The sequence below is a fragment of the Alligator mississippiensis genome, chromosome 8 (assembly GCF_030867095.1).
Source record: "Alligator mississippiensis isolate rAllMis1 chromosome 8, rAllMis1, whole genome shotgun sequence".
Taxonomy (NCBI): Eukaryota; Metazoa; Chordata; order Crocodylia; family Alligatoridae; genus Alligator; species Alligator mississippiensis.
Window position 1 is genome coordinate 79,940,701 of NC_081831.1, and position 27,917 is coordinate 79,968,617.

General features: G+C 44.0%; 1 protein-coding gene across 3 annotated transcripts in view; it reads right to left on the reverse strand.

Moving 5' to 3' along the window:
- Positions 1-27,917, reverse strand: part of ADGRG4 (adhesion G protein-coupled receptor G4) — a 55,277-nt gene that overhangs the window by 20,676 nt on the left and 6,684 nt on the right. For all 3 annotated transcript variants that reach the window (XM_019492791.1, XM_019492792.1, XM_019492790.1), the window contains 11 exons: positions 27,418-27,522; positions 23,567-24,187; positions 12,414-12,500; positions 10,801-11,214; positions 8,674-8,768; positions 8,217-8,281; positions 7,052-7,088; positions 5,435-5,460; positions 4,593-4,741; positions 1,637-1,769; positions 1,043-1,161 (listed from right to left, as the gene is read on the reverse strand). In XM_019492791.1, the coding sequence (XP_019348336.1) occupies positions 1,043-1,161; positions 1,637-1,769; positions 4,593-4,741; positions 5,435-5,460; positions 7,052-7,088; positions 8,217-8,281; positions 8,674-8,768; positions 10,801-11,214; positions 12,414-12,500; positions 23,567-24,187; positions 27,418-27,508 (1,837 nt within the window). In that variant the 5' untranslated portion in view covers positions 27,509-27,522. The remainder of the gene's footprint in view (positions 1-1,042; positions 1,162-1,636; positions 1,770-4,592; positions 4,742-5,434; positions 5,461-7,051; positions 7,089-8,216; positions 8,282-8,673; positions 8,769-10,800; positions 11,215-12,413; positions 12,501-23,566; positions 24,188-27,417; positions 27,523-27,917) is intronic.

Consider the following 27,917-nt stretch of genomic DNA (forward strand, 5'->3'; position numbering starts at 1 on the left):
CTGATAGTGGCTTCCAGTATAGTGCTAAATGATTACTTAAAAACGGAATGTGTCAATTAGCTGTCACTTCATCTTGCACAGCAAATTTTCAAATATCAGATCAAATTTTCAAGGGACAGAAAATCAAGCTGTTCTAATTCAGAGTCTAAACTATGGAGGAAATAATGGTAAAAATTATTGGTGAACATTTATTCAAACTCCAAGTGAAATTCATTTCAATCGCGTTTACAAGACTTTGGCTTTGTTTCCTACAAGCATTTGCTTGCTCAAACTTTCCTGGCACAAAGACATCCTAAAAGTGCATGCTTATCTTGGATATGCACAAAAAGCAGATTGTGGCTTTTCCATGGTGGAAATTTGCTATTCGACGTTCACATTCTGCTCCTCTTCCTGCAAATCCTCTACATCCACCGGGTTCCACATCACGTCTGAAGTCAGCACAGCTCTATGTAAGCACAGAGATCCTCCACGTGGCTTAGTTTGCTGGATCAGTGCCTGGTTAGTTATATAAGCCACATAATATTGTCTCTGTTTCCTCTTCGGGTGACTGATGCAGTTATTCATCATGGCACAATATGCAAATATAATCTAACGGTATAAAATGGATCCTTTTTTGTACGTTACATCAGTTACAGCATGGTATTCCAGTGGTCTATGTTGAGTTATGCTTCACAGTCTGAATGATCCGCAAATGAAAATGTAGTGTGATGTGTTAACAGACAATTTATAAACAGGATAAAAAGGCAAAATCCATCAAGTTATTCATTGTGACTTGTTTATTTAGTTCCAAAAACTGAAATATGGAGTCAAGATAAAAAACGAAGTCTCAGAATGACAGTCAGAGAATGCTGAAGCAGGGCTGCAAAAAAACATTCATATTAAACAGAAAACACTCTATGATGAACAAGTGAGCGTGCCATGCATAATAATAGTTACTGCTTCCATGTCTCAGATACTTACACAGACAAATCATTTAAAAATGTGTTATGCAAAATTACTTTTACATTGTTCCATTGTATTACTAAACTTTCTGGAACCTTACCTTCTGTTATGATGATATATTGAAGATCCAGAATATTATTTGGAAGTTCTTTCAGTAATTTGCATACAGACAGATCTGGTCTTTTCCAACGAGCTTTCCCACGCTCAATATTAATCACACTAAAAAATAAAAGCAGCAAGCATTATGTTAATTGAAAATAAATATGTGATTTTCCATGATTTTATTGGACTTGCAAATAGAGAGCTGCAAACATTTAATTGATTTATTTGTTTTCAAAAATAAATTTCAGCCCAAACCTTTGGTGCAGTGTCCAGGTAGCATATTGCAATCATCAGCTCAAACTGCAAGGCAATTTGAAGTTTATCTAACATAGAAGGTGTTCTGTGTTTGGGGTGGCTTAATATATTATGGAGTATCTATTCATCTCTAATGAAGCAGAAGATTGGCTTCCCAGGGTGTCCCCTTACATATGGTGCAGTGCAGGAAGAAACACATGGAGACTGAGGTCCCTTCACCTACAGACCATGCTACTTTGGCAGTCCCCTCCTATCTTGTTCCTATTGTGTTCCCTCTTGCTGTCCATGCAAGGATCTGTGTAATCAAGGATAAAGAGAAGGTGATCTTCTAACTTACCAGTGCCTCTTGGCCAACTGTTGAGGATTTTTCGTGCAGTTGAGTTCAGTTTTGCCAAAAGCAGTAGTCAGTGGCCACAGGTAGGTCCCTTTGTATTCTGAATGTGTGGGATTTCCTGGGCAGTTTCCTGGATCTAAGAACAACATTTTTAGAGCTATTCTTTATAAAGGCTGCTTGAGCTAAAAGGAGGCTTCACTGACCCTCATCCTAACCAGGCTAGATAGTCTTTTCTATTGGAACACCAATATAATTATTGCCTCCGCTGTTGCCTTGACAGGGGAATTTTACGTGTTTACTTGACAATTCTCTTTTTTTACCTACTGTTTCCCCTGAGGCACTTTTCCTCTTAGTCTAATGAGTTCAGTTCTCTGGAAAGATGCTGGATTGTCAGCACAGGAAATTACATTTAATCACCGAGTATATACAGCACCATAAGAGTCACTGCAAGCTGCTTTGGTCGATCAGCCATGTGGAGGATGAAAAAAAGTTAACTCTGTTATTGATCCCTGTAGTACTTCCCTCACTATCTTCCCCCTACCTGGTCCATAACATTTTTCTAGCATTCCTTCATTACCCACTTAGTAGCTTTTCAACAAGGACTATATTTTCAATGCTGTACTCTGTGGTTGATCTTTTGTAGTAGTCTTTTTTATTGATGAATTGTGTCAAAAAAGTTTTTGACATTCAGGGACGTGCTGGGTGCATCTACATGAGACGCTAAATGTGCATTAGACTAAGTCTACTGCTCATTAGCACGTCACGCAAAAAGCATGCTGTGCTCGTGTGCAATAGACAGTCTAACGTGCATTGTCACAAAAAAACATTCATCTGCGCTAATGCGTAGTAGCACTGATTAAGGCGCATAAAGTTAGTACCTGTTGTGACAAGTACTAAACTGAATGTGCCATAATTACGGTGCATTAACAAATGTGTAGACGTGCCCACTGTTCCTCTCTTTTCTCATGTCTACATCTCGATATTCAGAGGTTGAAAAGAAGCGTATACAAGTCAATACAAAACGTTATTGGCAAGCCCGGGTATGATCTAGAACCCAGTGAACTCAACAACAGGTTTGCTGCCCACTTCAATGAGCCTTACACCTGGCCTCCAGGAATCTTATTTGCTGCTATAAATTTTCCAAAAGACTTTGGCAGTGCATCTACAGAGAAGTTTGGATGTAATCACAAACCTGTGACCTAAAACAAGATGAATGTAGTATGTGGTTCACAGAGGATCTTGCAGCTGCAAATAAGTGAATTTTTTTCTTTTTTTCTACAGTGGCCATGTGTACATGAGATGCTGACTGCGCAATAGCCTGAGACTACTGCACAGTAATGTCATGTAGCTTAACCCATGATGTGACACTACTGCGCAGTAGTCTCAAGGTTACTGTACAGTAACATCACAAAAATGGTGTTTGACAATGGTACTGTGCAGTAACTCAGGTTACTGAGCAATTTTGGTACTGGTTTATACTTGTTTATACAAGTACCAAATGACTGTGCAGTAACAACTGCGCAGTCAATGTCTTGTGTAGACACAGCCAGTATGTATTTCTGGAGGAGAACAAATATTGTAAATGGAGACACAAATAGTCAAAGTGGCATGCTCAAGACCATAGACCGTAACTTAGTTCCCTGTGCTGTTCTCTGGCACTTATTAAAAAACATATTCTACATTACATGTGATTCAAACCCCATATAGCAAAGATTAGTCAAGCCATCATTTTAAGGAATTTTGACTCATTTGAAGTGCACTCTCCAATTCCTCCCACCTCTAAAAAGTGTCTTTTCATGAGACGAGCAAAACACAGTTGAAGAACTGAGGAGCGATCTTCTCCTAAGGATGCTACACACCACTATTGTGGGATTTGATGACACACCAACAGTAACACTAGTAGGTAGGAGTTTTAGTTCTGGTGATAAGCATATGTTCCCATTTTAAGAGCCATCCCAGGCCTCCACTTTCCCACCTTTCTAAGGGGTTCAGATTCAAGATTCTGGCCTAAGTCAAACACCTAGTAAACTATAACAGCTATCAATAAGCTGTATCAATAACCATAACAGGCCAAATTCAGACCTAGAGGCACGTCTAAATGCGCGCTTTACTGGCCGCAACTACGTGAGAAGCATACTGTGCAGTAGCTCATTAGTACAGTGCAATAGCTTGTTACTACTGCGCGGTAGTATCGCCGTACATGAACTGTGACATGACAGTACCACACAGTAGTACTGAGCTACTGTGCAGTAAGCATCACTAGGCAATTGTGCCAGGATGCTGCTATGCAGTAATTCCAGTTACTGCACAGTCATTTAATACTTGGTTATGCAAGTACTAAATGACTGTGCAATAACAACTATACAATGGGCAGCTCGTGTAGATGCGCCCCCTGTGAAGTAGATTAATTTACTGTGCAGTAAAGCATCACTGTCTACACGTGCGCTGCAATTCGGTCACAGTAGATTAATTTACTCTGGTGTAGGATAGTGCCATCAGACACAGGTACTATCTGATGGCAAAGTAAATCACCGTGCTTAAACTCCTGTGTAGATGGTGACGTCAGGATTAATTTACTCTGGCTCAAATTGTGCCAGAGTTTATTCAGTCACATTAATTGCACATGTAGATGCGCCCAGAGTAAGCAGGTTCCTTGAATGATACAGAAACCACTTGCACCTTAACATGTGGAATGAAGCATTGTAACAAATTACTGCCTTAAGAGCCCTGACATCCAGGCTGAGTTTCTATTTCTGAGCGATGTCCTCAAGTCAAACCACCAGGTTTGGAGCTTACTGGAGGAACCATTATGTAAAATTTTGTGGCCTGTGTGATGTTAGGAGTGAATCTCATTGATCATAAAGCTCCTTTCTGACCTCTTTTTCAATTTGACCCATCCCCCTCATAACACTTGTAAATCTGGCAACAAATATTCAATAGGACGTAATAAAAATATTACCTATTGGGGCAACAGTCACATTGTCAAGTTCCAAAGAGAACGACGTTGGTGTCTCCACATACGTGCCAGTCAACAGCTGTGTTATCTTCTCAGTCAGTACTTCTTGTGTTTCAGAAGATTCGGCCTTTACAATGGCTTTGGAGCCATAGCTACAAATACAAGATACACATAAAAGTAATGCTGCATTTGTAGTGATGGGCCACAGTTAGTTAATCATTAACCCACAGGTCTTAAGTCCAAGACTTGATTTTAATGTAAAGGGGACTTCCATTCAGATTGCTGACATGTACTGTACCTACAACACTCAATGCAATAAAGACCCATCCTGCACCAAAATCCAGTGCTTCCTGAACTGCCTTATAGGAGGGTGAGAAGAAGGAACTACAGTCCAGAAGGTATTAAACACTCCTGGAACATCAGAGAAAATCAAACAATATATATGTATTACTTGAAGTTTAAACATTGGGAGTACAAAGGACGCGCATCAGGGCAATGTCAGTGGAAGGGAAAGGCATTCTGTACTCTTCCCTTCCATTGTATAAGAAGATGGCATGTCCCAAGCCAAGACTTATTACAAAGACAAGCCAGAGACTGAAAGCAGATTGCTGTGTAAGAAGCCCAAATAATAAGTTACTTTATCACTTTCAAGGAGCTTAAGCCTCTTCCATAATTAAAAAATAGTAAAAAATAATAAATGATTTAAAAAGCAATAACTAAAAAAGGGTGATCATCATATTACCAGACCAGCACCTACAGACAATATAAACGTGAGGGTGGGAATTGAAGCACGCAATGAAATCAACAGCGGTGATGAAAATGCAACTCAAGAACATGGATCCTACCTTCGGGAGTTCTGCTTTTTCTCCATCTTCAGTTGACAAAGACAAAACAAAAAGTTACAATAAGGTTAGGAAGCTGCAGTTGGCTTTAATGTAATAATACTTGATTTCAGTGAATGGGAGCAGCAGCAACCTGATACCCTCATTAGATTGCAGCCACTTGCTTGAAACGAGTATCTGTCTTTCTATGTGCAGTGAGAATACTTTGCAATTCACAATATCTATTGGGTGCATTAAGCCAATATAACCTAAGTAGCAAGTTTCTTAAATAATAGGGTTAGGAAACTATTTAGGATAACTTGTTCTACAGCTCTGCTTACCCTAGTTATGAATCACCATCACATCTCATTTCTGGACTGAAGTTCTCTAACAAACTTATTGAGAGTCCTGTGTTACACAGACAAAGTGGCACGACACCGTGAGGCAGCAAAATAGTAGCTAAACCTTTCCTGCCAGCCTCCTATCCCAAAATCTGATGGGGAATATTTCCACAGACACACAAGTTACTGAGGCTCCTATCTCCTCCTGAACACCAGCAAGAGTCAGGGGCTTCAGTGCCATTTGCATCTTTAGAAATCTGCCTGGGCGACACATGGAGGAGGCATGAGAAATGTGCTTCCCACAGCATTGCTCAAATGTCTGGGACTAAGGAGGGGAAAAACAAAGGAATGACAAGAAGAAGAGGACCAGGTGGAGCTGGAGAGAGGTAGGGGGTGATGCCTCCATCCAGAGAGCGGGTGGTTAGAAAGGAGAGGGGGAGTAGCTCCTGCGCGTGCTCTGCTGAACAAGCTGCTGGATGAGACAGGGATGACTGCAAATCTTGCCTTCCTTTTCCTTGTTTTTTCCTGCAAGTGCCCTAGACAAATCATTCTGTGTCAGCTCAGATGGAATATAATTTGCCCTGGGCCAGCAGCGGCCTCTGACGGGGCAAAACACTGCTGGTTACCACAGGAGTAGCAGGGGGTACATACAGTGCATGGGGCATGTGCACTGTGTCTCCAGCATGTCCCTTCAGGCTCACATGAAGCTGATGGGCTGGTGACACTCCTTCATGGACCTCCCTCCCTCCTACTTGTCCTTGAGACCTCAGTCTCTGTAGAGTTTGAGTACAGCCCTGCAGACAGCCTGAGAGCATCTTCACTGGTGCATGCAAGCTGGAGCAGGGGGGCAGGACAACCTTGAGAGTGCCCGTGCTGGGAGTGTAGACAGAGTCATGGTTACTAGAGGAATAGCCATGAGTGCCATACATAAAAGAGCCAGGTTGAAAGCCAACCACCTCACTGACCAGTTACAAACTCAGCACATGCCTGACTCCCTTCCTGGACACCCAAGCCTTGAGATGAAACTTAAGCCAGGACTGCAGGAGTCTAAAATCAGACAGTGTTCAGTTGAGCTTTCTCCAGGGGGCTAGCAGGAGTTATCAAGTTCATCCCTGAGTTAATCTGATCTTTACAGCTTCTCCCCACCCCTGAGCAGGGACAATAAATTTGAATCTACAGTGTCTCAGGGTAGCTACCTTTCAGCCTGCAGCTAAAATACCTTAAGAGGAAAGGTAAGGAAAAGTTTGTTGTGGTGGGTTTTGATATCTGAAGAGAAGTTGACTTATTGTTTCATATGTACCTGAGCCTTCCTCTGGACACGTCCTCCTGTTGAAGCCCTGTAAGCAAAGCAAAAGAGAGTAAGTATTCCACAGCAAACATAATGATCCACATCAGGAACGTTGGTACCCAAAGAAGCTGCCACGGATCGTGTGCCCATTCACAGAATTGCCTGTTGTACCTTTAGGAATATTTACTACATTAACAAATCACTGGTCAGACAGGAGCATCTCTGATGTGCATCTTACAAGAGCCTTGTCGACCTTCATGGCAATGGCACTGATGGAGCTCACAACCCCCTGTCTTAACCACTGGAGTTAGAGAAATCCTTGGTCTAATATAAGATATCACATCTACTCGATGAACCTCGCCCTCCTAGCAGCAGAGGTTTATGACATAATCCAGCAATGCTGGTTCTGTCCAGCAGAGAGCAATGGAGCATGTCGTACCAGTCACTTCACTACAAAACCATCCTTCCAAATCAGGCTTGTGTACTTCCACAGCTGCACATCTTAACCAATTCATACTTCTCTGCAGAGCACGTCGCTTTAAAAAGCTACTTAGCCAAACAAAACAGACTAATCAAAATGTTATGTAAGATGCCTTCATCATTTTCTTATTCTATACGAGCCCTTCAGTTTTGTTTTGAAAAAAGTTTAATCCCTTAATTCCTAAGAGATTTAAGTATTGCATCTTGTATATGATTATACAACAGATGCACAGGGCAAGACACTTTAAATCCTAATCTCTCACTCTATTTATTCCACATTCTGCCTTTATGCTTGCCTCCATGGTTTTCAGAATCAGCTATGCAGTGTTTTATTTTATTGGTGCAACCCACAATCTTCCCAAATCAAGAGATGTTTGGGAAACCAGGAGAAGAGGCAAGAAGTCAGTATATGCATGATGATAAATAATCTCTCAAAGTCCGTACAAGTCACGATGCTGTCAGTCTAGCAAATGCTAAACATGCCTACTTCTCCTCTGTCCCCACCAGTAAAACAGAGATATGCAAGTATGTGTTTCTGAACCCTTCTAAAGGTCATAGATGGCCGGGTGTGGAGTCCCAGCTTATCCCATAGTAATGAGAGGGGTCCACGACAAAACCTGGATCTAGAACTTGATCGCAAACTCTTCGAAAGTTGAAAGGTTTTGGTGCAAATACCTAACTACAGTCGCACACTTACCTGCCTACTGTCTTTATCTTGTAATTTGTAACAAGAAATTCAGTGCCAGACAATCTGTCATTAAGCTGTAAGATAACAAATAAATAAAAATACAAACTGTAAAATAGAGGAAAAGAACCAAAGATGAAATAACAAAATAACTCACATGCCAAGTTTTTAAGGAGACAAGACCTGCATGTAAATTCAATTCATGCAACACCTTTTATCAAAATTATGAATTTCAAAGGAAAAGGGCAGGGGTTTTTTTTGCCAAAATGTTTCCTATTTTTGACAAGCTCTAATTTTAACCTGTTTAAAATGAATGTGTCGAGCAACAGGGTTATGAAATCCCATGCTTTTGCTTTTTCTGTGAACTGAACACTCCTCTGTAACTTCGCTGGAGGCTGAGAATCTTTTATTTAAGTGTCCTTATCCTCTATCGGGTATACAGAAGGAAAGGAAAGTCAAACCTACTTACCCAGGTTTCAGTAAGGTTCCTTACATCATAATAATCAGGAGGTCTCTGGGGTTCATGGGTAGCAGAAAAGTTCACCTGAATGTTGTAGAAGGTAACTGCAATAATGGAAAACACTAGTCAGCGCGCACACACACAAAACGCTTGTGTTCCTGGTCTCTATATCCTCACATACTTCATCTTCTAGTGTTGTTTTTGGTCATTTTGGAGGCACCTGGTCTGTGCCACTGTCAAGAGAAGTTGGGTGCCTGGTTCTGCAGTTCCTCTTTACAACCCGATCCCCCTCCCCTCTTCCTCCAGTACTCAGATCCCTGACTTTTGCCAGGGTCTGCCTACTGACTGCTCACTGTAGGATCGGGGCCTTCAACTTTGCAGCTTTGGGTCAGGAGTTTTTATTCTACTGTACCTAGCATATTTGTACCATGACTAGGGCCTTGAGGGGTCCCTGCGTATTACGATAACACAAAAATAATCTTTTCACACAGGTTTAATTAACAGAAAAGAGTCAGAAAGGTAGATATAAAATGATTGCTTGTTCTGCTTTTGTGACGCTGAAAAGACAAATGGTATCTCTTCCTTTTTATGCACATGATCATAAAGCTCAATCTTGTTCTGAGATATGCAGTAGTTATTTGGCCTTCTGGCTAATGTGTAACAGGGAGCTACTTAAATTGCTTTTCTAGGAGAAATATTTCATCCCAGCAAAACGTTGTGTACTAAACATAGCCTAGGATTCTTTGAATAGTCTTTGTATAAATGTACATGGCTGGAACCAACAGCCAGATAATTATCTGCAGATACCTGCAGCAGCTATTTTTGTGCCAGCAGTGAGCTGCAGATGGAAATATTACTAATTAGAGTCTAAATACCTGGTTTAGACTAACAGGTAGCTAGACAGGTATCTACTAATACAGACATGCTTGCCAATTTGCATCAGCAATGAATTTACATGGAAAACAATGCAGGCAGTGCTTTTAGCAACTTGTAGGCTAGGTCTAACCTACAAGAGACCAAGAAGCAATATAAAAATCACACACCCAAAAATCAAACTAGAGAATCTATTTTATGTCCCTGTTTAATTTATTAATTTATAGATTTAATTTAATCATTGTAAATAACGTTTCTATTCATTTTAAGCAATGCTCTTGACTGGCTGAGCAATGTTCCACAAAACTGCTGGCTCTACAGCTCATGGAATCAAGACAGACAGGGGTGCCAAGACCATTAAAGGGCAGGATCAAGTGTGCCTGGACCATCCCTGACAGACGTTTGTAAATATTTGTTCCCAAAAACCTCAGTGGAATAACCTCCTAGATAACCTCATCTGGTCCTTAACTGTCCTTATAGTTAGAAAGTTTTTCTTCACATCTAACATAAATCTATGCTGCAAATTAAGCCAATGTCCTCTTGTTCTCCCCAGGCTGGGCATGGAGAATGACTGACCACTATCCTTTTTTACAAATAGGAAGACCGCTCTCATGTGTTCCTCTAAACTTCTCTTTTCTAGACTAAACAAACCCAATTCCTTCAATCTTTCTCATATTCTTTCTAGTCTTTAATCATTCTTGCCGCTCTGCTCCAGACTCTCTCCAATCGATGACACCCTTAGGAGCATCTACACGTTCACATTTACTGTGCAGTAACCAAAATTACTGAGCAGTACAGGTTCACATCTACATGTGCACGCCCATACTGCACAGCAAATATAGTGCCTTATGCCAGCTTCAGTGTAAATTTGATACCTGCATCATGCGCAGCAGCGCATATGTAGATACCTTACTGTGCAGTAATACTGTGTGTGTAGACTGACTTGTGACTAACTTTCGTCCCAAGCCAGTCCACACACAACATTAACGCACCTTAACACCTGCAAACGTAGCCTATTCCTGCTTACTGAACAGTAACTTACTGCGCAGTAAATTTAAGCTCATGTAAATCCACATGCAATGCCGAAAACCAGACAGAGTACTATAACTGAGCCCCTACCAACACCAAGCAGAATATTTTTTGGTTCAAAGATGTGTTTCCCTTAGTGTTTGGATATGTGACTCAACTTGAAGCATGGTATTCTGTGCAGAGCACTACTCCTTACCTACAGAACTGTTTACACAAATTCTGTATTTTTATTACCTAGTTTATGACCGGCCGTGGTTAGGTCAGGTGTAGATACAAATGTAAACTCAGAGGGCTTGGATGTCACCATTGATCTGGAAACAGACATAGTACTAGTAGTTTTTATAGGTGAGGCAGTCACAGAAGTTTGTATCCCATCAGGTTTGGAGGTGGGATCAGTCTCATCAGGTCTGGGTGAAGCTGTGGTCAGTGAAAGTGTAGTCTCCGACACCAAAACAGTAACCTTGGTTGTTGTTGTGAGCAGAGATACAAATGCCTGTGTGGTCCCTCTGGGTTTAGTTGCTGGTATGGTCTCTGGTGCCTGTGTTACAGCAGTAGTTAAGGACGCAGAACTTGTCTTCTTCGTAGTGTATTTAGGGGCACACGTGGCTTTGTTTTCAGTTGTCACACCTCCCATGGAAGCAGTGAAAGCTAAACATTTTAACATATATTATAATCCAAATATAAAGATAGACACGCTTAGCTGAGATAAAGAGATCCTTCTTTGGGACTCAATTCTGTGAGGTGCTGAGCACATGCAGCTGTAGCTGAAGTCAACTCCAGAAGCTGGTCAGCACCTCACAAGATGAGGCCATCTATAACTAAGACATCTCATTAAGGGAGAGCAAACCCATGATGCTACAATGAGTCTTCTGCAGGTAATAAACACTTAGGAATGGATTTACACTTAGGATTTCAGGCAAAAATGAATGGAAGATTTCACTGTGAAGGTTCCTGAGCAAACACAAATACTGCATACAACCAGTCTCTGGTTGATATCTAGCTAGCTTACTTATGTTTCCTACTTGCTGATTCAGGGCTGTGTCAATCCAGTTCTCCCCCTGCGTCACTCCAGTGATTTAAGTGGACTGACAGCATAAAACTGGAGTGATCCTGTGCTGTTGTTGTAAGGCCCAGGTTCCAATGGGATTAGGCTAAATTGCACCAGCTGAGACCAACTGAGGGTCTTTCAACACATAGGCAGGGACTTTTTCCACTGAAGACTGTCCTAGCCTATAGGAAATACACTTGTGTCACTTTGTGGAAATCTTTGTCGTGGTGACACATCCCTTATGAAGGATGCCAAAGATTCATTTGAAGGGAAGGAAGCTAGCTAGGTCATCTGAAAAAACACAATATTCGACATAGGACCCAGTTTACCAACATGTTTCTCTAATTTACCCTGGTGTCCATTCATACACATCTGGACCAGATTCAGCATTTCACTTTTTCTTTTGATCTAGTTAGAATTATAGCTATTTTTAGATAAAACTACAATAAACAGAAATTTAAAGAGTCTAAATCATCATGGCTATAACGTGTATGTGCATATACATATACATATATATATATATATAGACACATATATATATATACACAAAGATCATATATATACTATATAAATATATATATATGATCTTTGTATATATATATGACATATATGACCTATATAGATAGATAGATAGATCATATATGTCATATATATATACACACAAAGATCATATATATATATTTATACACACACACACACACACACACACACATATATATATATATATAGAGAGAGAGAGAGAGAGAGTAATGATGAGTACTTTAGCATTTACAATATTCTCTGCTAGAAAGACACATACTTAGAGTGATACCACTAGTAGTTTTAGCTGGAGATGGTGGAGCTAACGTAGCAGCAGTTGTTGAGGCTGATCCTTCCCAGGACTTTGCTGAAAAGAAAAATAAGAAGAAAAATGAGGTGGGAGCAGAGAAAAATAAAGGCAAAATGAAAATCCAAGAGCAAAGCTCCTGTGAGTGAGACAAAACTCTGACAATGGTTAGTACAAAAGGTGGCTACATGCACTACTGCAGAGAACACACCAGTGGTGATGTGGATTTTCCCAGGGATAATCAGTCTATAACAAGGGAGAGAATTGGGGATAGGTGCAGTTTGGACTAAAATGGAGATCAGGTTCTCTGGCATAAGAAGGGCAAGTTGACCTAGAGACTCTTGGCTGCAGAAAACCTACTTCCTTTTTCATGGCTGTATATCTGTCTGCATCCACTCCCCTGGTATCATTGCTCATCTGTCTTATGCCATACTGAGGTCACAGCATCTGCAGAATATACCCACCTTTCCACTGCCTAATCTATGGAAACCTCATCTGTTCCATTTGTTCCAGACACCTCTATTCAGGCTGGCACGTCAGAAAAGAATTTGCAGTGATAACGAGCAGTGAAGACAGAAGGACAATACTAAAGAGGTAGCAGATGGCAGGATATTCCCTTGATGTGACCAAGATTTATTGACCCAGGGGTAAGTACTGACAGGAGCAAATCCAAAAATCAATGTTAGCCTCATCAACAGTACCGCTTGATGTTCATGATAACATGCAGTTAGTACGTCTTGTCACGCACCCTGCAAGTGTCTCTCCCTCCCCAGGCCATTACGCTTTTGAACACACATTCCACAAGGAAAGGCAAAGTTAGAAATCCATTGACTCCCATCTCTGTGGGTGACTGTGTGAGCCTAAGTCTGGAAGCAGCATTAAGTCAGATGTGGCTTCTGCTAGAATACCCAGGCACTCCTCAGGGAAGATGCAGTTCCCCAAACCTCCTCCCACCCACAGCATCATAGAAGCAGACTTCTAAGAAGCAGCTGCAGGGGAGTTTCTGCAGCTTCCCCAGAAACAAGGCATTATACAACCCAGATGTGGCACTCTCTCACATCTGTATTCTCTTCCACCCCACTCCGGCCCTCTCACCACTTTGGTATGGGGCAATATGGGCTTCTATTTACCAGTAAATACCAGTTTGAAGACCATTGCACGCTGGCTAGAAGGCACAGTGAAATCTGTGCATTCCCTTCTGACTTGGCTAACTCCTACGTTAACTTTCAGGGGGAGACTTTTGCTGAAGACAAAAAGGTCACTGGTTTAACATGCAGTAATGAAAGTGAAATGCAGGTTGCTCTTCATATACTCTGGCATCGTAAACACCAGGCCAGCTTCCCTGTTATTTTCCAAATGGAGAGTTCCTAGCTAATTATCCTTGAAACGAATCACCTTGTCAAACCAGATTTATTCTTTATATTCCATGTGCAGTCTGCCAGAAATAATAGGGATGACACGTCTTCACGTATAACGCAGAAAATTGCAATGAACCGAACCTCGTTATGGCATTCCAGCCTAAATGACAGGGCAGTAGCATGATATGACATTTTGCCCAAGCATTGCAATTTCAGTGCCATGCCTGGACTTCCACTCAGACGAATGTCAGAGACGGACATTACTAAGAGTAATGTCTCCATGTAGAAAAGAAAAATATTTGAAAATAAGGATTTGTGGATCAAGTTCAGAGATAAATAGAAAACTAGCACTCTTGAAATATACCCCTGTGTTTTACTTGATTGTATTTCATGGTTACAGAAATCACCCCTCAAATCTTTTGCATGTTGAAAATAGTTACAGTGGGCTATATCCAACCTACAGAAATCAATGGAAAACCTCCATAGACAGCAACAGGAACAGGGTTTATTTTTAAATGTTACTTCAAAGTCTCCTGTTTTATGGTTTTTGTAGCTGAGAGGGCACTTTTAGTCCAAAGCCACCTCTGAACATTGGAATACTTGAGATTTGGTTCCTGGTGAGCGGGTCCCTCTCTTGCTTGTTCTGAGGCATGTGCCATATACAGCCTGTATGGGGTCAAAACCCAACTTGGGGCACAACTTCATCAATGCATACATGGACAAGACAACATGAGCTCCAGCCCCAGGTTTCTTACCAGATTTGGCTGCCTCTTAGAAATCACACTCAGAGTTTCTCAGACCCCTTCTGGGTCCTTTCTGCCACAACTCAACCCACCCCCCCCCCCTTTCAGGCAAACCCCAATCTTAGACCTACTTGTTGTTTATTCATTACCTCCAGCTTCAAGGGTACTGGCAGGTGGGACAGGCCAGGGCCAGACCCTGTCCCCCAAGCAGTCCTTCCATTAATCCCACCCTGTCCTAGTCCAGCTTGGCATCCACCCACTGCATCTCTTGGGAGCATACCGCTGTTCCAGTGTAACTCCAAGAGTGACCATAACCGGGAAGCAGTGGGCATGTCTACACGTGTAGTTATGCATGCCTAAACTTAATGTGCCCTTGCTTAAGGCGTATTAAGGCAATTTAGGCACGTGTCTACATGTAGATACGCTAATGCGCATTAAGATGCACTAAATTTAGGCTCACATAGCTAAGTCACATTAGCCCACATGTAGCCATGCTAATGTGCACACCACGTTAATGTGCATTAAGCGTCTACACGTGGGCTAACGTGACTTAGCTAATCGACCCGAAATTTGGTACTTGCTTTAAGCAGGTTTCAAATTTAGGCAGGATTAGCCTAAAATCACCATTTTTAAGGCACATTAAGGGTGCACATGTGTGGACATGACTCAGTGTGCCTCAAAATGGTGATTTTAGGCTAATGCTGCTTAAAGGTCCACATGTAGACAAGCCCAATATGTGTAGGAATAAGCCAATGCACCCAGGGTTGTCAGAGAACTGGGTCTCCATGTTTCTGTTGACCAAAAGTTGACAAAATGGGTTGCAGGAACAACGCTGTGGTTTCACAGGTCACCCCAGAGAGCAAGTGTTTCAGCACAGCCCACTATTTAGTTCACACCCTTGTCTGAGACATTGTCAGATGTCAGGGGAGTCAGCTGCCCAGCCGCAAAGTGTTGTGCTTGTAACTCAACCCTGCACTCAGAGAATGACTTCATGCCTGCATCATGCCCAGCCTGTGCTAGAGAGCAATAAAAGCAGCAATAAACAGTGCTTTTTTGAATGCTGGTGTCCTGCTCCAACCAGCTGGGTGCTGGCAGGGGGGCTGTTTGCCTGTGTTTAGATCTCCTGCTTTTGCAGGAGCTCAGCTATGGTGGAAAGAAAAGGTTTCTGCCAATGTTTTCCCTTCCTCCAGATTCCCAGACACTTTCTTCCAGCAGCCCAGCATCTGAGCTGTGACTTTCCAGTCTAAATCAGTGTGGGCAGGAGGACAGAAACCTGAGCTGACCATATAGTTGTTTGCTGATCCTTTATTTGGAAGAGACTCCTCAAGCTTGAGTCAGCCAGCTGCAAGACAGATGGGGACTCAGAAGCCTCCTGCCCAGGGTGTGATTAATCTTCCCCTGAATACTGCATGCTATGGGTAGGGTAAGAAGAAGGCAAGAATCTAGAAAGACCACCGACTTCAAAAAACTCCCAGCAAAGAGTAACAATCCCCTGGAAAACAACACAAAGAGCCGAAGCTGGAGGGTAAATGCTATGTTCCTTCTTCCAAAGCACTGTCTCTTCCTACAGTCCATACCTCATGGACAAAGCAAGACAAAAAGCAGCAGAGAATCTGTTCACCAGTGCCTCTGGGAATCTGAAAGCTAAGAGCTGCTAGATAAACCAGGCCCTCTCATGGAAAGCCCTGTGCTTTCTGGGAGCTGAGCTCTCTGAAATGCACATTTCTGTTGTGCAGACTTTGCTCTGGTTTCCTGTTGACTGCAAGGATAGAGGGAAATGGTTTTATAACCACAGTTTTCTCTTGGAATCTAGTGGCCTTTCCTTTACAAAGCACGGGCCAGATTCTGCTCTCAGTTACACCCATACAAATCCAAAGTAACTCACTGATTTCACTGCTGTCGATGCAGATATTGTTATCAGAGAATTATTTATTCTGCATGAATGATGCTGGCATAACCTACAGCTAAATATGGCTCTGCGCCTGTCACGGCACCTGCCAGAGATATTATTTGACACAACACCTCCGAAGGGGCACAATATGGATGATATCACAGGTCTCCAAAACAGAATCCACATGCATCAAGCATCGTTTTATTTTTCCTTATTGTTTCTTGAGTCTGGGTCCACACTTTACACAGGATCAATAAAAAACGGGGACCATAGGTTGTGATTTCAGAAGGGCCCCCATATTGTTCAGTCCTCCCTAACTGATAAGGAGGACCTCGGACATCAGTCTTGGTGGTCTGAGGAGGGTGGCTTAGCAATGGGTCAAACAGGATGCAGAAGCATGAGGAAGCCAGGACCTGAATGTGGAGAGGCTACATCTTTAACAAAATGAGAGGGATAGACCCCACTTAGCCATAATCCACCCCAGGCTATTGCTGTCATCTGGGGAGAGCAAAATGCCGTTCAACCAGGCTCCGTTTTCAGCAAACAGTCTTTTCTTTTTTTTTTAATACAATACTTCTAGAAAAAAGTGCTTTTAGACTAAGATTTATCTAGTGCTAAACTGAACTGATCATCTGTGCCATGCACCAAGCTTAACCTTTAATTTGTCTTCATAACTAAAACAGATGCTAGAGATACTTCTCCAGTAATGAGGGTTTGCGCTCGGAGCTCCATCGCTGTGGGCTGCATTCTTGTTTCCAGGGTTCACCATGTCGTGTTGCAAGCTGTGCTGCCTTAGGGGCAATGCACGAGGTCACTCGGTGTCAGATATAATGAGACAGGCTAGTCTGGTGAAAGAAAATGTTACAGAACTGGCAAAACAAAAATCAAATCACTCTAATTAAAGATGTATCTCATGAAGCATTTTCCATTTAAGCAGTGAAAAATCAAACATCATTACGATTTCACAGATTCAAATCTCTCTCCCTCATTATCACCTGAAGAAGAAAACCTGTGTTTATTCTCACATTTCAGCTATCATTACCGATACGCAGCTGTAGCATTAGACACCTGCATCCCATAACATCATTCATTTTAATTAACATCCACAAAATTCTGCTCATAAAATGAGGACTGAGAAGGGTTGACAGATGAGATCTGGAATGAGAAAAATACCATGCTACTGAAATTAAAAAAAACAAACATTTCCAGATCATTAAGTTTGAATTCAAAGCTTTAGCAAACAGTTTCTTTGGTGTCTGGCAAATGTTCATCATTCCAGTAAAAGAGCTTTACAAAGTAGACCAACTAATAAGAGAACTTCAGTGACATGATGTTTTACAGACATTACTAGTCAGCTTCTTGTTCTCTATGTTCATCACCATCACCGAAGCTTGCACATTTAAATTAAAAGGGCCAAACTTTCTCTCACAAAATTTAGTGAGGGGATGCAGAGGTGTTAAATTGACTTCTTTAGCAGGGTTAGGACTCCCCAGTATGACTAGTGAAGGGCAAACCGATATTGGAAGAGGAAGATTCTCCAGTCTGTAAACAGGGTGGGCAGCATTTTTTAGGTTGCCTAACACTTCCCTTTATTAGATCCTGCTTTCAGCTATTTCCCAGTATATCTTTGCTATGATTAACACGTCACTTTGACCACGTGGACTGACATTTTTCTATGTCAGCTATCAGACTGAGGCTGATATTTTTAGGGAAAAGTTCAGCCTAACTTGTTCACCTCTTTCTAAGAATGAGACTGGAACAAGATTAGAAAGAAGGATGTTGTTTTGCTCATGTTAAAAACCTTCTGTATGCCTTCTCCTCTCTGTGATACAAAGGCCAGGCCCTTGCTGTGGAGCAGGGACTGGGAATTTGACAAAGGAGGTCAGGGAGGGTTTTGTGCCTGAGGTGTGCTCTTCCCCTGAAAACCTACCCCAATGTGGCAAAATTACCTCCAGTTCATACATAATCAAGAGCCATTTCTGAGACTGGAGCAGGCAAATTCCCCAAAGATCCCATTCACACAGGATGCGTCTACATGAGACGCTTTACTTGAGATTAGAGAAAATTACTGCACAGTAAGCATCACCGTCTACATGTGCAGACACTTACTACACAGTTATTTGCCCTAATCATGAGTAAATTTGCTACCTGCAAATACAAATAGCAAATTTACTCCCAATTACTAACGGCGCAGTAGCGCACGTGTAGACGGCTGACCAGGAGAAAATGTACTCCTGGTCACCCGGACAGCAAGGGGTGGGAGATTGCTCCCTGCCCCCAGGAGCTGCCCGCTGCTGGGGCAAGCTCTGCCACTGGAGTAAATTACTCTAGAGTAAACCTACCCCAGAGCATTTGCATGTGTCGACACCCCTGCAGAGCAGGCACCACACAGACTGATCCAGCCTTTCCCTAGCACTGGGCTGCTGAGGGATGCTGGGTCTGGGCATCTGGACTAATTGCAGAGAGATGTTCTGTCCTGCATTTTCATGACCCCTTGCTGACACTGGGCTACCTGGAGGAGGGACCTGCTGATTCAGATGCAGAGGGGGACACAAACTGGATCTAGCACACTTACCCATTGTGACTCATTGTGTAGAGCTAAGCAAGTCATGTGGCTCAGGATTTCCAGTGGGACTTACTGGAGGGACACATCTTGGAAAATCCCAGCTATAATTTCCCAGTGCTTTAGCTTCCTCATGTATGAGACAGGTCTTAACAGCTTGCCAAGATGGTAGCACGTTAAGGCTTAGCGAGTGTATGAATTGCACTGAGATCTTTGGCGGAAGAGCATGCTAAAGGCAAAGTAAGATTCGCTTCTACTGAAAAATAAGCCAGTGCCATTAAGTCAAGAGTTACGGTGATATCCTCCTCCTGTTAATCAGCTCCCAGTAATCAGCTTCTTTTTTCTGCTAAAAGTGTATCTGCTACCACTAGGAATTTCTCTCACCCCTTCCCATGCTGTTTTCATTACACTACGCAGCTGGGAACGCAGGGTGTGTTCTGGGAAAACAGGTTCAGTGCTTCACAAGTAGTTATAGGACAAGCTTTGCAGAGCTCTCCTTGAAATGCTGAGTCTTGAGTGAAGTTGCATGTTACACTTAGACCAGACTAAAAATGTGGGCTGTTGGGCCGTGTTAAAGTAAGAACGAGCTCTGAGCAGCCAAACATGATGGGGTAATACTGTGTCTACCAAGCACTGCTCTGACTTGTCACTAGACAGTTGGTGAGCAGGGTTATTATGGCTGGGACCCACGACACCTGGGCTCTATACCTGCTCCCGGAAGGGGACAGAGGCTGGGAGCAGTGCATCCTGGGATGCTAGAGGACTGCAAATTGCTCATTTTATCTCTGTGGAGCAGACTGACGTTACCCTAACGTGCTAAGTAGAACAGCCATGAGTTAACCCTCACCTAAAGTGGCATAACTTTGAGATGCTCAGAGGGCACTTAACATGAGCTAACGAGCTTTAATGCAGAGACTCATGTTTTAAGTGCCCTTAGTATGGACTAACATGTAACATGGAACCTCCCCCTTTAAGATGTGTGGCTGCTTTACTCATGTAACTAGTTTCACTGGTTTTCATGCAACAGGTTTTGCATGAGTAGCCCCCTAGTTTTTCACTGTTAAAGCAGATTGCCAAAAGCACGGCAAGTTGCATAGACAGTTCCCTTGAAAAACTCCACCTAGCTTTATGGTACGTTGAGAACTGTGAACTCAAGTGATGTTCAACTACAGACATAATACGTGTGCATTATATACTGGCAATCAGCAGTAATCTCAGGCTTTTCAGGGTATAAATTGCACATTACAGGCAGAGACATACCTGTTAAAGTTATGTCATTAGCATGCAAATGGAGCTGCAAGACGACATTTCACTACAGAACTACAATCTACATGGTTATTTCTGACTTCTGTCCCTTGAAATCCAGTGATACGTGCTTCAGACTTTCCCATGGGACTCCCTTATCTTAGGGCATCTGCCGTGCCCCCATGACAAGCCCAGGAGTACCCATCCACAGCCCCACAGTGTATGGCAAAGCCCAAAAGTCATGCAGCCTAGCACGTTTAGTGTGAGCACACACGCAGTGCAGCTCTCAGGCAGCCTTAGGCATGCTTCTTGGCACCCTCTCAGGGTCCCTCGGAGCTCACTGCCTCACCTGGTCTGGGAGGCCTTGGTGCACCCTGAGCAGAGTAGGTAGGCAGGGCATGCTTCCCAGTGGGTACATCTACATGTGTAGTTAGCACATAGCAATAAACTTGGGCTCAGTTCATACCGGAGTTTATTGCTCCCAGGTGCAGCGTTTACACATGTGCCCAGGACTGCAGCACATTGAGCAGGGGCGGAGCAGCCCTTGCTGGCAGGGGGCTCAGCGGGTCAGCCTGCTAGCCCAGGGGCATGACTGCCACTCGTGCCCCCACCCTGAAGCACCCTCATGCCCCAGCCAGCCCCATCAGCATCAACATGTGCCTTGTGGCACACATAACTACTCTGCTGTAGGATGGTACTTGTCTGGGGCAGTACTGTCCTACAGTGGAGTTAATTAATTTACTGCATCCTACTATGGGCATCTGTGTATATGGTGACACTTTACTTCAGAGCTGATTAGTCAGATCTGCAGTAAAGCGCACATGTAGATACACCCAGGGGTTATGTCACTCCACACGTGCCCTGTGTCTAATACATCCGCTACTTGCCACTATCAGAGAGGCCGACGGGCTGGGGGCACCCTTATTCTGACACTGCACAGCATTTCTTGTTGTCAGGGACTCTGATCAAGCAGGCCTGGCTGGGCCGAGCACAGGAGTTACCATGCCTGTCCCAGATCTCTGACTAATGGGGCTAACCCAGCTCTCTGCAACCAGGTTGGCTGCTAGAAGTACCACTCATCCCTTTTAAAGACACCTGCTGCCTCGGGCTTGCAGTCGTGCCTTCACACAGCCTCAGTCTGTTCTGGCAAGCCTTGTGTTCACAGCTCTCCCTGGTTCTCCTGGCTTCTGACCAGGCTTTGGCTTTTCTTGACCCTGATCTTGGATCTCCCCTGAAACTCGGCACTGGTTCTGCTCTTTCTGGTTTTTTTAGCATCCTGACTTAGTTTGGCTCTGGACCCTGATCTTGGATTCTCCAAAACTCAGCACTGGCTCTCTGACCCATGGCTCCTGACCTCAGCTTATACCTTGGACTGTCTCTTGGATCTCTAGTAACCTGTGCACCTGCCCTGCTAACCTCCTAGTTGCCCCCAAGGCCTAACCACAGGCCTGGCTGCCTATATCCTCACCAAACCCTCACACTTACATTCATCCTGTAGATGTGCCCTAGATTACTATGAATAGTGCGTACAAATTAGAGCTTGCTGAAATGTGAACGACGGGCCAGCCATCCATGCGCACACATCTTAGCATGTATATTGGTACCATTCACTGCTATCCCAAATGCATCTCCCTGTTTCTATTTAGGGGCTCTCAGTACAGTGGACTGCTCATAAATTTCAGTTAGGTGAAGCAGGGAGGATATTTATAGCATATGTGAAGGTCTATCCAAAATATACAGCAGGCTCCAAACATGATTCAGCTTTACAACCTTCCCCATAACTAGGATTACAAAACTGTAGCCTTTGCAGCCTTTCTTCAGGAAAGCAGGATTCCTGACCTTTACCCTAACAAAATACTTATCTCAAGCTTGGTGACATTATAGGCGAGACATTATAGGCCTGTTATCAAGGAGCACAACCGTTCCTATTATAAGGCCCCATTTTTAGTTGCTTGTAACTTGGCCAGACTTTAGCCATTTGGGATGAAATTTTGTATGCAGGGTTGTCTGGTCACAAAATTACACATGCTGTTAGGGCTTAGCTTCTGAGGATCAGATTAAGGGGAAATTTCATAGATTTCATAGACATTAGGGCTGGAAGGGACCTCGGAAGACCATCGAGTCCAGCCCCCCACCCCAGGGCAGGAAGTCAGCAGGGATCATAGGATCCCAGCAAGATAAACATCCAAATTTCTCTTGGAGGCGTTCAAAGTAGGTGTTTGAACCACCTCCAGTGGCAGGCTATTCCAGACCTTGGGGGCTCGGACAGTAAAGATATTCTTCCTTATGTCCAGCCTGAAACAGTCTTGCAGGAGTTTATAACCGTTAGACCTTGTCATCCCTTGAGGCGCTCTGGTGAACAATCATTCCCCCAGATCCTGGTGGACACACTTTATAAACTTATAGGTGGCCACCAGATCGCCCCTGAGCCTGTGCTTTTCCAGGCTGAAGAGTCCCATGGCTCTCAGCCTCTTGTCATAAGGTCTGTTTTCCTGACCTCTGGTCATGCTCGTGGCTCTCCTCTGGACCCTCTCAAGCTTCTCCACATCCTTTTTAAATTGTGGAGCCCAAAACTGGACGCAGTACTCCAGCTGCGGCCTCACCAAGGCCGAGTACAAGGGGAGAATGACGTCCTGGGATTTGCTTGAGAAGCCTCCATGGATGCAAGCCAGCGTTTTGCTCGCTTTACTAGCCGCAGCATCACATTGCAGGCTCATGTTCATCTTGTGATCAAACACGACCCCCAAGTCCCTTTCATCCGTAGCGCTAGCCAGTGTAGCACTGCCGAGCCTATAAGGATGCTGCAGGTTTTTCCTCCCAAGGTGGAGAACCTTGCATTTTTCAGTGTTAAACACCATTAGGTTCTCATCCGCCCACTTCCTGAGCCCATCAAGGTCAGCCTGGATCACCTCTTTTTTTCCCCTGGAGAAAACTTCTGAGGAGTTTTGTTTGAGCAGCACCCTGTTATTTAGCAGGGGGTTGCCTTGTGTCTGTGCCATGTTTCTTTCATGCCCAAATTTGCCCATTTTATCACTGTTTGCCCGTGCACTGTGACTTGAGGAGCAGATTCCCCAGAGGGTCCTGTCCTCACTGAGCAGGGCTGAGTATCTCACAACCTATGCTGGCCACAGAGCGCTGGCAGCCCAAGGCTGCGGGGGTTCAGAAGGACCTTCCCACTGGTGTTAGGTTCTGCTGCCAGAAATATCTGGGGAACCCACTGGTAAAGTGTGTGTCTCATTGCCCCCTCCAGAACTGGTTTATTTTGTGGACGGCAAACCTCCTCTCACTGTCAGCTACCCCAGGTGACAACAAAGCAAGACACTCACCGCAGCGCAGGTGATGGTCGGTGACTGGAATGATGTTGTCGAAGTCCCAATGCCCTGCGTTCCAGCTAACGACGTTTCCCTGGGAGCAGTTCATTAGCTCCTCCTGCTTTAAAACCCTGTCCCACATTTGAAAGTAGTACAGGTTGCCGATAAAGCCGCTGTTCACCTGCACAATGATGGAGCCTCCCTGGTTTTTGTGCAAATACCCCAGCACTAAGCTGCCCTTCGGCCTGAGGCACTTTGTACTGTTCATGGCCTCCGTCTCCAAGTGCTGCCCATTGTTGTAGACCTGCAGCAGCCCCTCCTTGCTGTCCCACGTGTAGCACACACTATGCCATTCAAAAAGAGTTAAGTCAAGCTTGATTTCTCTGGTGGTGCCAAAGAGATACAACTTCAAATGCTTGTTTTCTCCAGAGAGCCCGAGCTCTGCATCATGGATGTTGGTGGAGTTGTTATTTATATCATATGAAAAAGCTGTCCAAATGCTGACATTTGTAGTCCTGTTTAGATCAATGCATACAGTGAACTGGCAGAGCTGGGGGATGCTGGTGTTGGCCAGGGATACATACTTCTGATACTTCGCCGATAGATCCAGCTTTTTCCCTCGCAAAGAACTGGTTTCTGTAAAAATGGGGGGAAAGGCAAGGGGAAGAGAAAGTGTCAGTTTTCAAAGAGAAAACGTGGCCTCATCAGGATAATTACTGCATGTATATGGGTTGTACTCATCATATGACAGCAGTTTATTTTGCAAGTCATTCTATTCAGTAATATCACAAGATGATCAAAAAATTAAAGGTTTCTCCTATTTCTAGTTGCTACTCCCTTTGAAATGCAGAGTGCGAGCCTCCTACACCACCAACAGCCAGCGCCTAAATGCCTGATTAAGCAAGAGAGAAAAAATGAAGGGTTTTTGAAACCTAAACAATCAGGCAGAGATTTCAGTTCTGGATTTCAAATTTGGTTCAGAACTGGTTTCAGATTTGGTTCAGAAGTCTTAGTGATACCCACTCTGAAGGTAAAAGCTGTTTGCTAAGTTTAGTTCCTGGCTGGAAGATAGGCTGGTATCTAGCCACAAGGACCTGATTCTCTGTTCCTCAATGGCCACGACGCTGTGACACAGAAAGTCCATAGATACTTCTGGCTTCAATGCCCTTTTCATCATTAGCAAGGTAGACTCAATAAAATCATAGTACGCTAGGGCTGGAAGGGACCACATGAGGTCTCTGGTCCAGCCCCCTGCTCAAAAAAACCTATCTCAGTGACGTGTCTGTCTAACCTGCTCTTAAAAACTTCCAGGGCTAGTGATGCCACAACCTCTGTGGGCCTGTCCCAATGCTTAACCTCTGTCACAATGAGAAAGCTATTCCTAATCTCCAGCCTAAATTTCCTTAGCTGCTTTTTAAGGCCATTGCTCCTTGTCCTGTCCCCTGCAGCCACAGAGAAAAATCTATTTCTATCCTTCATATAACCCCACAACCCCTCAGTCTTCTCTTCCCCAGATTAAATAATCATAGCTCTTTCAGCCTTTGCAAGTGTGCAGAGGGACTTCATGCAGAGGTGCCTGTGGGCAGAGGGTTTTCTTTATTGGATCTTCCTGGAAATATTTTAACTCTCATGCAAACGAACAAGGCCATTGTTTTCCACTGTGCCAGGATCATCGACTCCAGTGCGAATATACCTACATTAGGGTTTGTGACAATGATAATAACTGTAAGAACAGGGCCTTTTTCCAGGACTGTGAAGAGTTTGTTGGGACAGTGGTTTTTTTAATGATTTGTTAGTCAGTCCTTTTGCCTGTAGTACTGTCGGCAGATCTGGAACAACTTGCCCTGGCTGTGAAAACTCAACACACAAAGGTGGGCACATTGAGTGGAGGCTCAGGGGGAGGAGTGACTGCAATGCTGGAACTGGGATGTGGCTGAGAGACACAAGAACAAATGTTAAACCAGCTAACTCGGAGATCTGAAGCAGCTGAGCAGCTCCTTTACATCTGCAGATATAATTTGACCCCTCTATGGTGTAAGACCTAGGGACGATGAAACTAAGACTACTAGAAGCACAACTCAAGATGCCCTTGTCCTGCTGAGTTGCCTCTTCGATTTATATTATACTCACGCGTTTACATGGGTTTCATTAATTAAAGATTTATTACTTGCAGAAGAGAAGTGCCATGAGGATGAAGCCTTTATTACCATAACTTAATGTTGTTTTTCCAAGCCTGGTCCCCAGTGACATCAATTACACCAACCCCTGATTGCCAGCCATATAAAACCAGCATTGTAAATCTCTTGAGTTAAACCAGACCTGTAAATCTCAAGTGATTATTTGCACTTCTAATAAAGGCTACGCACGTCACGAACTTGCGAAAGCAGCAGACACTTCTCCCATCTGCTACATGCACTTCAAATCAGAAGCAAGCAATCAATGATTGATTTGCAGAGCCTAATTCTGTAGAGACAACCAAGAGTGATATGTGGCTGTTCTAGCAAAACCCCTTTCTCCCAACATGGACAGACAGTACCAGCTCAGATAAAGAAGAACAGCGTACTATCTAAGGTTGGTCCCTGCTTTCCAAAGCCCAGCATCACTGAACCCTTCATCAAGTCCTAGCATTCCAGTCCTTATTCTGATCTTGCTTTCATCAGTGCAACTCCACAGGCAACAGAAATGGTTCCACTTTTCCATTGCAGTGCCAAGGCCTTGATGTTTTCCCCGTATGGATTTAGCTGGGTATGAGAGGTCCCAACTTTGTCGAGGGGGTTAGTGGTTTAGCACTGACAGGAACATCAGCTGGACCATTTCATGGGATGCATTTTAAAGCTGGAATTTCCCTTGCTCTTGGAAAGCCAAAATAAGCAAAGGAAAGAAGCACAAGTAGCCCTGAAAACAATTTTTGTTCTGCTGGAGCATCAGGAGTAGGTGGCCCAGTGGCTAGGGTGCTCCCGAAACAGAACATGCAATGGCTGGCTCTGTGAGGGGGTTATTTGAAGACAATTTGGTGCAGCAATTAGCTTTCATCTTTCCCCCAGGACACTCTGAAGACAGCAAACATATACTTTATGGTGAGATTTGTGGTGTCACTCTGTGGTGACATAAAGGACTGGACCCATGCAAAGATGTAGAAGTGTAAGGAAACTTCAGCAAGCACTTGACCTCCAGCTATGGGCCATAGCTGTGAAGTAGCCAAAAACAGTTATGCTACGTGCAGGCTCAAATTATTGTCCCAGTGGATGGTGACCATTGCAGTTGGTTTTCCCCATCTGTGCTATGTGCAGGAAATGCAACGTCTTGGTAGCAGCATGGGAGAGCTCAGCAGAGCTGCAGGGGCAGAAGGATGTGAGGTAGGGAATGGACAAGGAGGCTTAGCGCTTGGTTGTCTGGGTTTGAAGGGCAAGATACAAGCGTGGAGGGGGATAAGCAGGGGTGAGACAGCCAAGACAACAAGAAAGTGCTTTCATGGCTGGGTGCAAACCAATGACTTGCACCTTCCTAGAGAGACACAGATTGTGCCAATGCGGCTGCAGGGTTTGCTCACACCGACAGAGGCTAGCTCCTGCCACGCGCAGAGGTTGCCAACACAGCCAGCGCAAGCCAGGAAATTGGCAGATCTGTACAGCTGGTGCTGGGCAGGGTCTGTGACAGCGGGAAGCACTTTTCCACCTCCTCACAGCAGGCGTAAAATCTGCCTTGTTCAGCTGCCAGCCACCCCTTCCTCCCCTCGCTGCACTAGAAGCACTCTTCCTGCTTGCAGGCCTGGGAATGGCACCCGAGCACAGGTCCTTTGCTCGCCCGCTCCCAGCCCCTCGTGCGCCCACTGGGAGATGTAGCCCCAGGGATGTGTTCACAGGTACCTGAGAGCAGAAAAAGACTTGCAGTAACAACCAGGCCACAGAGCAGCTTGTCAGGAAAGCCTTGTCCCCGAGCTTGCATGTGCCTCTTCATTCTCTAGGCATGTTCTGAAAGAGAGATGGCAACACCTGCTGATTTACTGACCCGTCTGGCTGAGCCATTAAAAGTGCTCCATGCCAATGACTGAACAACACAAGCCTCATTTCACAGGTGGGGGAAAAAGTGAGGCACAGAGAACAGAGGAGACTGGCTCAGGATCGCACTGGGAGCTGGAGGCTGTCACAAAAAAGGAGCCCAGGAGTCCTGGCTTCCAGTCCTCTGCCCTGGCCAAGTAGACGTGTTGCCTCCCCACAAAACAAAATATATCCCTTTCTCACATCTTTATATCTTCAAAAAAAGAAGTGTTCCTGATTCCACTTGGGACAATACTGTAAAAATTCTGTCAGCTACATTGATTGGTATTTAATTCTCATTAGCAAGATTCATATTTACTGTGTCTGTT